This window comes from Myotis yumanensis, unplaced genomic scaffold (genome assembly GCF_028538775.1).
Source record: "Myotis yumanensis isolate MYYU_CA2020_CCGP unplaced genomic scaffold, mMyoYum1.0.hap1 SCAF_8, whole genome shotgun sequence".
Classification (NCBI taxonomy): domain Eukaryota; kingdom Metazoa; phylum Chordata; class Mammalia; order Chiroptera; family Vespertilionidae; genus Myotis; species Myotis yumanensis.
Genome location: NW_027223759.1, coordinates 20,039,690 through 20,053,019, shown reverse-complemented (window position 1 = coordinate 20,053,019; position 13,330 = coordinate 20,039,690). Strand labels below are relative to the sequence as shown.

The window sequence follows — 13,330 nt, the reverse complement described above, 5'->3', positions numbered from 1 at the left end:
GGTTGTGGTAAGGGTTCAAACTAAATGAATGCATGGAAAGCATTAAAATGTTGATTATACAGTATAGGATGGAAGTGATTAGTAATTAGTACTACATGAACAGGATAATAAAGAAGGAGCTCTCTGGGACAGCATTTCTCAAGGTAAGATTTGAGTTTCCCTTAAGGTTATCACTAGGGCTATATGCTCTAAATATTTGCTGATTCTGTTACAACTATGTGGCTTGGTAGTCTATTCTTTCACTTAAATTTTCAAGAAAAGTGAAATAAGTGCATTTTAAATTTAAATGCTTAGGGTGTGCAGAGAATAGGCTTATATAAATTATGTAAGTGAAACCACTTCTGGCATATTTTTTAAAAGATAGTTTATCAAACACAACTGAGTACAACTGTAGACTTCGGTGAAACCTCTTGTTAAACATGTAGAATTCTACCTTTCACACTCAGAAACTGTGATAGCTGAGGTAAGGAAAGACAATGACTACAAAAATAATATTTGTAAAGAAGAATAAATAAGAAAATCCTAAATGATGTTATTTTCCCTATAGCCCAGTGTGCCTACTGTATTGAAAAACCTTTGTTCTCAAAGCAATGTATAGATGTGATATTACTAGCTCTCTGTTTAAAAGGTATCCTTTAATTCAACCTTTAATTCCTTTTAAAATGGTGCACACAGTGGTAGGCTCAAAGCTGATATGTACTCATAATTTTACTCTTTTAGGCAAGTCCTATGACAATTATACTAACAAGTTTCTTCAAACCACCCCCCTTCCCACCACCCCTATGTTCTGCTTGTCTATATCCCCTTCACCCTTTCCTCTGCTATTATCACTGGCATCTCTGCTTGTACTTGAAAGTAAAGAGCAAACCCAGATTACAGCAAACTCAATGACCCTGCTCCATAGCCTGGCCCCTTGCTGAAGAGAGGAAGGGGGAGAAGCATGAAGGGACCATCATGGGCTCAGTTCAGGTACTATCAGTAGCCCAGTTTGAGTTTTCAAAGCAGGGTCTTGGACATGTTCCTGGCAGATAAATCTTCACTGGCTTGGAGAACAGGAAGGACTATTTTACAAACACCACTGTGTTCGAATTTCTAGAGGCTAACCAGGCCAAGAAGACATCCCTGTAGTGCTTCACCACACATTCATTGCTGCAGTATTCATTGTCCCAGTCCTTACTCGCAACGGGAGGGTTCTCACAACCAGACCTCACACAGCGAGGCTGGGGTGAGATTGTCACTGGAGACCCACTCACCAATTCAACATCCATTTGAGAAGGAGACTCAACCTCAGGAACTACACCTGTGATCATCTCACAGATTGTATCAGTAGAGGTCTTCTCCACTGTATGGGCCTCAGGGCTGGTGTTCATAGGCCGCTCAGGACTACTTTCCACAGCTGGTGGGACTAAGGTGGTCTGCATTTTCAGAGTGGGTCCAGGCACAATCTTGATCTGCAGAGGAGGTGGCTGTTGCTGTAAATTGATTCGAGCTTTCTGAGGTGGAGGCTGTTGCATGGCCTGGAGTGGGGGAGGCTGCTGCAGAATGGTCACTTGCTGAGTGGGGGGCTGAGGCATCTGTTGCAATGGAGGAGGTTGTAGTCGGGGTGGAGGCAGTTGCATAGAAGCAGCAGCTGCTGCTGCTGCCTGCAACACTGACCGAGTAACAATCTGGGCTTGTTGACTGGGCTGTATAGTAGCTGTGCTGGTCTGGCCTAGTTGGATCCCCCGGGAGGTCACCACTGTGGCTGGGATAACAGTAACCATCCCTCCTTGAGACATGGTAATAGATGAGGACAACATCTGTTTGGTAATAATCAACTTGGTGATATTAGGCTGACCCCCAGCCCCAGAAGATGCCTGATTGGCCACATAGGATGAAAGAGTGGAGTTAACAACAATGGAAGGAGACAGAGCAGGGGGCTCTGTTGAGGCTGGTGCTGGAGATGCTGGGTCAACAGTAGCAACAGGAGGTGGAGAAGGAGTCTGTGATGGTGGCACTGGATCCAGCTCCACTGTTTCCACAGTGGCCTGACACTCTTGTCTTTATAAGCAGCCAGAGCTTTCAGATACTCTTTCTTGGCAGCCTCAGTTTTCCTCTTATATACCTGTTTTTGCTCCTCTCCAAGACTGTCCCACATGGAGGCCACAATTTTTGAAACTTCTCCAAAAGTAGCATTGGGATTCTGTCCCTTGATGGCAGCCTGTGTATCACGAAAGAATAAGGTATATGCTAAAACTGGTTTCTGAGGTTCATTAGGATCTTTCTTTTTTCTCTTCTTTGGGGTCTTCTGCTTTTTTCCTGCTTCCACAACAACTGTCTTCTGGCTGGGAAGTTGCCTCCGGAAATCCTCAACACCATCCTCATGAAGTGAATTAGTAGGTGAAGGGGTGGTTGAAAGACGATCCTCAGGTGACTGGGCAGGTGGCAGAATGGTACCACCCCCTAAGCTCAAACCAAGCTGAGAACTCAGTTCTGACTGATCAATGGTGGTCAACTGGTTATGCCCCATCAAGCCAGACGTCATGTCTGTCATTGGTACATCAATTGTAACAGGTGGGTTGGCGCTATACTGAGTTCCTATAGAATGGTCCAAGTACATAGTCAAGCCCCCATTCAGGAGCCCCCCGCCCTGCTCCATCAAGCCATGGGTCATGCCCACAGGCATGTCCAATGTCTGGACCCCATATTGGGCTGAAAAGCTGCCATCCTGAGAGGAGGATGGGTCTGCCAGGTCATCAAAGTGGCCAACCACATCTGAGACAGCCAGTGACGGATCAGAATCCAAGGAGATAGGTGGGATTTCAAATTCCTCATCACCCAGGCTTGGTGTATGGAATGTCTCGGCCCCTGACAGGAAGGGGTGCGAGGGCCCTGTGATGGTCAGGTAATTGTCATTTCCTCCGGGAAACTCCATCTTCACACAACGGTTACCACCGTCTCGGTCCCCTCACATCGTCCCCGCCGCCCCCGCAGGACCCCTGTACTGATGTTTTTAAAGAGAAAAAAAAATTCCTTTAGTCTCTGAATATGTGACCAGAGACCTGTAAACCCTAATTTGAAAAGTTCTTGATCAATAAAATTTTACTCAATTAAATGTATGGGGTGCCCCCTCCCAAAAATGTATACACACTTAACAGTTGATAGCTCAAGTGATGTTTCTTTCTTTTCAGGTTTAACCCATTGGAATTAATAACTATCAAAATATTGATACATTTGCGGGGGGATACCCTATATTTTAATAATGTATTACCACTGCTGAAGAGTTTTCTTTTTACAACTGGTAAAATAGTTCTTAATATTATTAAAAATGAAAATAATAAATTCAAGTTTTCTCTTCAAACTAGCAGACCCTAGAAAATACACCCAAGTTCATCTTAATTACATATTAGTAGGTTGTTTGTCCTAAACTGAACTCATTTTGGCCTTCTTTTTTTCTTTACCTTAATCTGCTTGGTCACATTATGACATAGAAACTTTACCTTACACTTAATTGTTAGGCTATGCTCCTTTTTTCTAGTTATATTGTATCACCCCCTAGTGTTATAAATGATGCTTGCAGCCAGTACATGTTGACCAATTTCTCTGCTTTGTTGAAGAAATGGTAAGTACTTTCCTGATTTACAGACTAGTTTCCAAAAAATATATATGTAAATCCATTGGGTTCCAAGGCCAAACTGCACTATATAAACCTTCAAAAATATCTAGAGAACTCGTGACTATATTGTGGCATCCTATGAAGATTGTCTCCAAAGTCAGTACACAAAATTAGTAATGAATACTCTATAGTGACATACACAAGGATTATTATTTTCCCCTGTTGGTTTTTGTTGTTGTTAATCCTCACCCAAGGATATTTTTCCATTGATTTTCAGGGAGAGTGGAAGAGAGAGGGGAAAGACAGAAACATAAATATGAGAGAAACACATCAATTGGTTGCCTCCTATATGAGCCCTGACCAGGCCCCAGCCAAGGAGAAGCCTGCAACCAAGATACGTGCCCTTGATTGGAATTGAACCAGGACCCTTTTGTCTGCAGGCCGTCATTCTATCCACTGAGCTAAACTGCCTAGGGCAGGATACATTCATGTTTAATGTCAATCCAAAACAGTATGGCAGGTTTCAGTATAGAGAGCAAACCACAGACAAGAAGGTGGCTCCAGTTCAGCTTGAAAGGTTAGTTTTTAGCCGAAACCGGTTTGGCTCAGTGGATAGAGTGTTGGCCTGCGGACTGAAAGGTCCCAGGTTCGATTCCGGTTAAGGGCATGTACCTGGGTTGCGGGCACATCCCTAGTGGGAGATGTGCAGGAGGCAGCTGATCGATGTTTCTCTCTCATTTATGTTTCTAACTCTCTCTCTCTCTCCCTTCCTCTCTGTAGAAAATCAATAAAATATATTTTAAAAAAAATTAAAAAAAAAAGAAAGGTTAGTTTTTAAAAAAATGATTAGCATTACTATTATATCTTGAGCTGCTAAAACATTTCTTTAAAATTTTTGCTTCACAGAAGTATCTATTATTTTAAAAATTAACGAATTCACATTTTCCAGCTTATCATTCTAGCTGGCTGGGTCTTCTTGGACATCACACTGACTTTGTAGAATTTATCGGTTCTCCTTGATTTTCTCTAATCAGTGTTTCTGGAAGTTTTTCAAATAACTTTTCAATTTGCTCCTCAAGAACATCTTCAGAGCCATCACCGCCTACTTATTTAGTGCTTCATATCTTCAATGGCTCATAAATGCTGAAAATCCATGTACACATTTTCCCTATATGTTTAACAATGTAAATGTCCTCTCCCTCTTTGTCTCTAACAGTGCTTTCTGTCTTAAAGTCCACTTGTCAAATATTAGTAGAGCTCTTGTTCCATGGATTAGTTTGCAGGTTTTCAGCCTTTTACTTTAAATCTTCCTGTCTTTGTTTTTAATGTGTCTGCATCCTATGTTTTATTATTTGCTAGTGGCCCAGTGCACAGATTCATGCACATTGAAAGGAAATCAAGTAGAAGTTTCATGAGGTAATTACATTACTGCAAAAAAGTACATGTCAAAATAGCATATATGTAATATAGTATTATAAAATTAAAATACAAAATATTTTAATATCGCTATTCGCCCTTTATAATAGAAGTGTCAGAGATGAAAAAAATTAGTAAAATGTATATAAAAATAATATATAAATTGATTAATAAATAAAAAATATTTTGTCAACATCGCTTTCTTTCGGTTTCAGAGGTACATTGTGCCAATAGTTGGTCTTCAGGCATATTCTGTTGACGCTACTTTCTTTCAGCTTCAGAGATACGTTGTGCCAATAGTTGGTCTTCAGATACATTCTGGTGTCATGTGCGATTGGCGCCAGCAAGAGCTTTTATGTATCATGCATGCACGAGTCAACGTTTATTTTTAAATTGCCAGTGCACATCATATGTACTGGCCAGTTGGTGAATAGGACGTACGGTCGGTCACTTAGCCCTTTATATATATACTAGAGGCCTGGTGCATGAAATTCGTGCACTGGGGGGGGGGGGGGGTCCCCCAGCCCCGCCTGAGCCCTCTCACAGTCTTTGAGCCCTTGGGGGATGTCCAACTCAAGCTTAGATTTGCTCTCCGAGGGGAGTGGGCCTAAGCCATCAGTCGGACATCCTTAGCGCTGCTGTGGAGGCAGGAGAGGCTCCCGCCACCGCTGCTGTGCTCACCAGCCATGAGCCCAGCTTCCGGCTGAGCGGCACTCCCCCTGTAGGAGCGCACTGACCACCAGGGGGAATCTCCTGTGTTGAGCGTCTGCTCCCTGGTGGTCAGTGTGCGTCATAGAGATGGGTTGTTCCGCCGTTCGATTTGCATATTAGCCTTTTATTATATAGGACTAGAGGCCCGGTGCATGGATTCGTGCACCAGTGGGGTCCCTCCGCATGGCCTGTGGGGATTGGGCTGAAACCAGCAGTCCAACACCGCCTGCTGCTCCTGCTCATCCCAGCCCGCTGTGCCTGCCGCTGCTGCCGCTTGATAGGCTCACTGCCTCTCATCTGGTGCCTGTTGGTCAGCTGAGTGGCACTCCTGCTGTGGGAATTCAGTGACCACCAAGGGACAGCTCCTGCATTGAGCGTCTGCCCCGTGGTGGTCAGTGTGTGTCATAGCAACCGGTGAAACAGTTGACCAGTGGAACGGTCACTTAGGCTTTTATTTATATAGATATATATCTGATTCCTTACTCTTCAGGTTTTTCTTTACTCTTTAAATTTTTTGTCTGTAATCCAATTTGACTATCTTTACATTTTAATTAAAACATATACTTAACTATATCTCTATCTACCCATATCCAATATAATAAAAGGCTAATATGCAAATCGACCAAACAGAGGAACGACCGGTTGCTATGATGCACACTGACCACCACCAAGGGGTAGACGTTCAATACAAGAACTGCCCCCTGGTGGTCCAGTGTGCTCCCACAGGGGGAGCGCCACTCAGTCAGAAGCTGGCTCACAGCTGGTGAACACAGTGGAGGTGGCGGGAGCCTCTCCCGCCTCCATGGCAGTCGGACATCCCCTGAGGGCTCCCAGACTGCAAGAGGGCGCAGGCCGGGCTGAGGGACCCCCAGTGCATGAATTTTCATGCACCGGGCCTCTAGTGTGTGTGTGTGTGTATGTATGTGTGTATATGTGTGTGTGTGTATATATATATATATATATAGAGAGAGAGAGAGAGAGAGAGAGAGAGAGAGAGAGAAGCCTAAGCGAATGTTACGACCAGATGACCAGTTGGTAGCTATGACATGCACTGACCACCAGGGGGCAGACGCTCAACGCAGGAGCTTCCCCCTGGTAGTCAGTGTGCTCCCACAGTCAACCTCTCACAGTCCCTTCCTCCAGCTGACGTGCCCCAATTGACCCCTTGGCTCCAATCGCCGGCCAGGTTGAGGGACCCCAACCGTGCATGTATTCGTGTACCGGGCCTCTAGTATGTTAATAATGATACATACATACATGTATAGGTATATACATGTGTATGCCTAATCTACTGTTACTATGTACTATTTGTTCTACTAGTTCTTTTTCCATCCCTTCTGATTGAGTGCTTTTCAATTCTATTTCCACTCCATTAATACATTATTTTCTATTCTTTTAATGACTATCAGAGAATATAATATATATTTGATTAGTTTTACCTCTTCTTGAACAATTCAAGAATCTTAGAACATTTTAACACTATTTACCATCTTTATTGACAAACAGGGGTGGGCAAAAGTAGGTTTACAGTTGTGAGTACACAAAAGTGTTTATTCTTATATTATTACTATTGCATATTTATATTACAACTGTAAGCCTACTTTTGCCCACCTCTGTATATGCTGTTGATACATTTTTAATATTTTTAAAATTAATTTCAGAGAGGAAGGGGAGAGATAGAAACATCAATGATTAGAATCATTGACCTGCTGCCTCCTGCACACCCCCTACTGGGCACTGAGTCCACAACCCTGGCATGTGCCCTTGACTGGAATCAAACCCGGGACCATTCAGTCCACAGGCTGACACTCTATCCACTGAGCCGAACCAGCTAGGGCGTAATACATTTTAATATTACCGCAAAACTTATTGCCATTATTTATAGTCTACATTCACTTGTATGTATTTCCATATTTCCCCTTGTTGTTGACTTTCCTCCCTTCCCTGCATCTCTGCATCTCCTCCTCAGGTTATTTACTTTCTGTCCAATGGGTGGGTCTACGGTGATAAATCTTGTTTTAATTCTTTATTTAACCTTCATATTGGTGGAATGTCCATGTACAGAATTTTAAGAACTTTGACTTTGAAGATATAAACCTATTGTTTTGTAGAATCTATTCTTAACAAGTCGACTGTCTTAGTGCTGCTCATTTTTTTTTCTACCAGTTGCTTTTCAGATACTCCTTTTGTGTTTGGTCTTCATACTATGATATTCTTAGGCTTACAGGGATTCTTGATTCTGTGGCTTGGTATTTTTTATTGGCTTTGGAAAATTCTGAGCCATTATCACCCCTCCTCTTTCCTCTGGAACTCCACTTACACATTATTAGAACTCTTCATTGAATCTACCCTGTCTCTTATACTTAATTCATTCCTTCCCATTATTTACTGTGCTTCTGAATTTTTTTTATTTTTCTAGTCACTGATACTCTCTTAATCTGCATCTAAGCAGGAACCAGGGTAACTGCATATAGAGGCAAACATTCATGGACTCTCAGGGTACTCCCACTAAGACTCAACTAGCCACCTCTGTGTTTGACTCAGCCCAATTTATAAATTCCTAGAATAATTTGCTTGACCAGTTACAGTAGTTGAATCACGTGACCATCCTTTTGTGGCCAAGCGAAAGGAAGGGATCCTGTTATTGGTAACCCCACTATAACCAAATAGAATGGACAGAAGTTGCGCAGAGAACTGGAGAGACAAAAATGTTTTACTACAGGACACAAGGAAGGAATAATAGATGAGATAGAATAGGAAAAAAATATGCAGAATATGATTTCTGCTTTAGCAATGTCAAAACAGGTTACTATGAAACATCTGGTTTGTTCAGGGTCCTGGCAGAAAACAGGACACTCAAATGGGGTAATTAAGGACGCTGAATTAAGGGACTAAGGTCAAGTGTCATCAAGTTAAGGGTAATCAATATCAGATGAAGTCTGACAGGATTAGTAACAGCGGGAAGCCATTACCATCCTAGGCCTACAGGAGTAAAAGGAGGGAGTAGTTACTAAATCTCAGAGTAGCTATAGATACAGGAAAGAGCTGCCTCACAGTTCTATTCTTTCGTAGAATAGTCTACCTGCAGCAAGGCTGCAAGGATAAGCAGGGGAAATAAACATCACAATTCCACTTTCTTCCCATCTGCCAAGTCTTCTACTGGTGCCTTCCAATTACAGAACCTAACTGGAAGCCAGAGAACAAGAGAACCATTGCTACAGCCCATATAGGGCAGGGAATCTCCTGGAGCACAACGCTGGATGCCAAAGGTGATGTGCCTGGAGACTCCCTTTTCTGCATATTGGTTCAGTGGCATAAAAGAACCCAAATGGCCCTGTCCAGGTAGCTCAGTTGTTTGGAGGGTCATCCCAGTGCCCCAAGGTTTTGAGTTTGGTCCCTAGTCAGGACACATGCAGGGGTTAATCAATAAATGCTCATGGGTGGGTGGAGCAGCAGGTCAATGTATCTCTCTCAAATCAATAAAATAATATTTTAAAAAAGAGCCTAAAATGACCTCAAGGTTTCAATTTAAATATAACCAAGGTTGTGTTCCCTGAAGAAACACTGCATCCTTCTCCAAACTCACCTGACTCAAGGTCACATGCAAGGGAAGCAAGAATGCCTTCAATGAGTCAATTGGGATAATTCTGTGGTGAGTCCACTTTCATCTCAATTGGTTAACCCATGAATCCTGGCTACGATGAAGAAAGCACCAAGTACTGATAGGATTAAGGCATATAATGTATCTTGTAGGATAGTGCATAACCTCATAATGAGTTAACAGCTCCCAGCTGATCCAACTTTTAGCAAATATTAAGTCTAGTAAGCAAGCTATGGCTAGATGGGAGCACACATGGTAAAAAAATTTCTGAGTGTGAGCCAATTGCTGCAATTCCTTCACTTCTGTCAGTCTATACTGTGATATCACAGGATTGGGCAAGATATGTTTTAAGTCCCTGAGTGACAATATTGGCAGACATCCTCTAGGCAAGCCAGTCCACACCCACAAGACATGGCTATCCTTAAGATAAACTGCTTTCCTTTGCATGATGGAAGGAATCTGATGTAATCTCTTGGCTAAATGGTACCTATAGGAAATGGTGTCATATCAGAGCTTACCACTGGCCTCTTTGCAGTTTGCCACTCTGCAGAGGCAAGAGCCAGGTCATCCTGAATATGAGGAGGTCCACTTTTAATCTCATGCACAGGCTCAATCTCTGCAGTTGTGAATAGTTTTATTCATGGGCCTATTATAGTGGCTTGGTAAGATAGCTGACACCCACCGAATGGGTTACCTTATCTGGTTAGGGACAGCAATATCCAACATATGCTTTCTGGGGGACATCAATTCTGTACTCAAAGAATTCGACCCACCTATTTCTGCAACATCCTTGTCAAAATTTTTATTGTTCTTTCCACTAGTTGGCTAACCCATTAACCATTGCCCACAAATGATCAAATCAATCAATCCATCAAACCTTCTCTCTCTTCATGGTCTAATAAGCTTGGCACAGCACAGGGTGTTACTTTGATCGTCTATGCCCACAGTCTGTGCTGAATGAAGGGATAAATCTGTGCATAGGCCTTACAGAGCATTTAGGAGGTGGAATAAAGGTGATGAAGAAAGGTTAATCATAAACCTAACTATTCACAACTTTGAAAAACCTACAAGCAAATTTTTCTTTACTAGTGTGACCATCTACAGCAAATTGAATAACTCATTCCTGGGAATCCTTGTGTGCAAACTGAAAAATGGAGAATATGTGTGATTTGCAAAATTTGTTGTGAAATTCAAACTGTTTCCCTGTTTTCTGAAGATGCTGATACAATGGTCAGACAAAACACCAAAAGAGGAAGTATGTGTCCATCATACCTTTAAAAAGATTTAAAATTATGTTATATATCACTGACTGCTGAAAAATTAGATGGGTTTTAATTTCCAAGTCTTTTTTTTTTTTTTGAGAAAGCAAAATTAATACAATGTAAACCAGAATGTCGAATTAATAAAATGAACAACCAACGTAATTTTGTTATATAAATTAGCACATTTATTATAGGCTCGCAATGTTTCAAACTGTGGAGCTTCTACTGGTCTTTCAATTCCTTCAGTCTTCTGATGGCTGACTTTACTGTGACGGCAGAAGTGGTGCTAGAAAGAAAAACAAATTTGGTACCACCTTAATGAGCTATGTTAACATGTGAAATGGCAAATGAGACATGTTCATGAAAACTGCCTCATTTTTACAGTACAATCTTGATGGCATCCTTTAAGAGTCATGTCTCCAGGCTCTTGTAGAATGAGACAGGCAACGGAGCATAAAAAGATTAACACAGAAGAATGATTGCAAGAGACTGACCTAAACTTATTAAAATGGCACAATAAATAAGAGGTATCAAGAAAATGTTTGCCCTAACTGGTTTTCCCAGTGGTTAGAGCTTCAGCCAGTGGACTGAAGGGTGGCAGTTTCAATTTTGGTCAAGGCCCGTGCAGGAGGCAACCAATTGCTGTGTCTCTCTCACGATATGTTTCTCTCTCTCTGAAAATTAGCGGAGAAATATCTTCAGGTGAGGATTACAAACAAAACAAACAAGAAAGAAAACAAACTAAATTTAGAGCAAGCTAAATTTACATTTTAGAAAGACAGCTGTTAAAAACACATACCCCACCCCGTATCACAGGTACATGAATGCTAATTCACTTCACTAACACAACCAAAAGCACACCCCTTCCCCTTCAGCCCTCATAAAACCCCACAAGGCGCTTATGGGTATATCCATTATAATTATCTCAACATTTCCCAATTTTACGGCGCTTCGGTTTTAAACTTAAAAATTCAATTTTCAACCACACTAGCCAAATTATTTTATATAGAGGCGGCTAGTATATTGGACAGCACAAGTGAAGACAGTGGCTAAAGAACACCTCAGCCTTCAGGGTCATCAAAAAATTCCAAGTTTAGACCCCTTCAGAGTCAGCCAAGAAATGAATCAACTTAAGAGCCCACACAATCAAACAGTTCATCTCAGCAGTATCACCTGGCCCTTGTCAGGATCACAAGGCCAACCGACACAAAGGGATGGCGGTCCAGACGCCCTCAAGTTCCCATACACAGTAATGAGGTAAGTGACCCCTTAGGAGTCCCACTAATGGACCTGGTACAATATGATAGTGCTCATAACAACCACCCTTAGGGCTTTAAAATCAAATGAGCCAGACTGGATTCTTTTCTCCAGTTTTCTTTCTATTCTTTAAATAACTCAAAGCAAACCACAACTCAAAAGAGTCCTGGGAAAACACACAAAAGCATCCTTACTTTCTCACTCTCAGTCTTGCCAAGAGTCAAAACCAGCCCACAGCGTTCAGCTGGGACTACCACTGGCCCACACTTGCAAAGACCACAAGGAAATGGACTCACTTGTAGGTCCAGGCACCACCAGCGACGGTTTTCATGCAGGAACCACAGTGCCAGATCCCCACGGCTCGCCTCTTCATCTTGGTCTGCAACAGACAACCAATTTTCCCTGTGAGCCAAATAAAACGTTTCTCTTACCAACACCCAGGGGCCTAACTTACACTGGAAAACGGAAGTTGTGTGTTTAGGGGGATAAACGTTTCCAATACCTGTAAGTTCTCTCATGCAAAATGTGCATCCACCGCGGTGACACTGCCAGATGCGAACCACCCCCAACAAGAGCTGCTGTCACCAAGTACTTTTGCAGACATGAAAACATTAAGTGAAAACCTCTACAACTGCAGGTGACGAGACCAACGGAACCACTTCCACAAAGCAGGTTTGGCTTAGGCTGGGACTGTCACAATCTTTTACCCTTTAGTCCCCAAGTGGTTTACTCTAAGTGAAAAACGTGTTACAAATTGTGTATTAGCAACAATACTCGACCATCTTGTGACTGGTCACCCATAGTGTGCACAGCTCTCCTTGTTCAACAACCGGGAACCAGGGTGTATCAACCTCGGGCCTCACTGGGAAGGCCGCCTTCGCTCCCTCCCCCCGCCGGGGAACATCGTACTTTGCCACAGAAGGAGCAGGTGTACTTGGCGTGCTGGCTGATTTCAATTTTCTTCACCATTTTCCTGAGGGAGGCGCCATAACGGGTCCCGTATTTACCAACGATTCCGACCTTCTTGGTGCGTTTAGCCTGTTGAGAGTTAAGAAACCTGCGATATTAAGACCCAGGAACGGAAAGCCTGCCCTTCCTCCCCCAGGTCCCTGTCCCTCCGAAACCGTTCCTCCACCCAGTCAGCCCCTGCCTGTGACCTGGCTCCCCCTGCTCCACCCCGGGACAGCCGGGGCCCAGGGTGAGCCCGGCGCTGCGAGGGTTCCCCCCGAACCCGGCCCGGACCAGCCGCCCCGCCCCTCCGCCGCAGCTGGCGTCCCAGAAGAGCGGCGAGGGCACAGCGGCCGAGGACACAGGGCAGGGCAAGCGAGCAGAGGTGGGTTAGGGCGAAGAAACCGACAGAGGAACAGATGCGGGTGGATAGACACCGAGGCCTCACCGGGACCGACACTCACCATGTCGCCGCGAACTAGGTCGGACGCCGAGAGGAAGGAGCGTAGTGCGCAGGCGCGGTTTTAGGCAGACGAACGG

General features: G+C 43.4%; 2 protein-coding genes across 2 annotated transcripts; both read right to left on the bottom strand.

Moving 5' to 3' along the window:
- Positions 1–780: 780 nt before the first annotated feature.
- Positions 781–2,957, bottom strand: LOC139015541 (TOX high mobility group box family member 4-like). The gene is given in 2 exon segments (XM_070423308.1): positions 781–2,038; positions 2,041–2,957. Coding segments are annotated over 2 exon segments (1,851 nt in total). The 5' UTR covers positions 2,915–2,957; the 3' UTR covers positions 781–1,061.
- A 7,790-nt stretch (positions 2,958–10,747) lies between these two features.
- On the bottom strand, positions 10,748–13,330 carry RPL37A (ribosomal protein L37a). Its single transcript, XM_070423307.1, has 4 exons — positions 13,255–13,330; positions 12,752–12,880; positions 12,139–12,221; positions 10,748–10,871 (listed from the first exon to the last, which is right to left on the bottom strand). The coding sequence occupies exons 1-4, from the start codon at positions 13,255–13,257 to the stop codon at positions 10,808–10,810; spliced, it is 279 nt and encodes a 92-aa protein (XP_070279408.1). The 5' UTR covers positions 13,258–13,330; the 3' UTR covers positions 10,748–10,807.

Coding starts and splice junctions, on each gene's coding strand:
- RPL37A (XM_070423307.1), bottom strand. Junction 12,222..12,751: donor CCTGCTCCTTCTGTGGCAAA/GTACGATGTTCC, acceptor TGTCTGTTGCAG/ACCAAGATGAAGAGGCGAGC. Junction 10,872..12,138: donor GGTGGTGCCTGGACCTACAA/GTGAGTCCATTT, acceptor TTTTCTTTCTAG/CACCACTTCTGCCGTCACAG.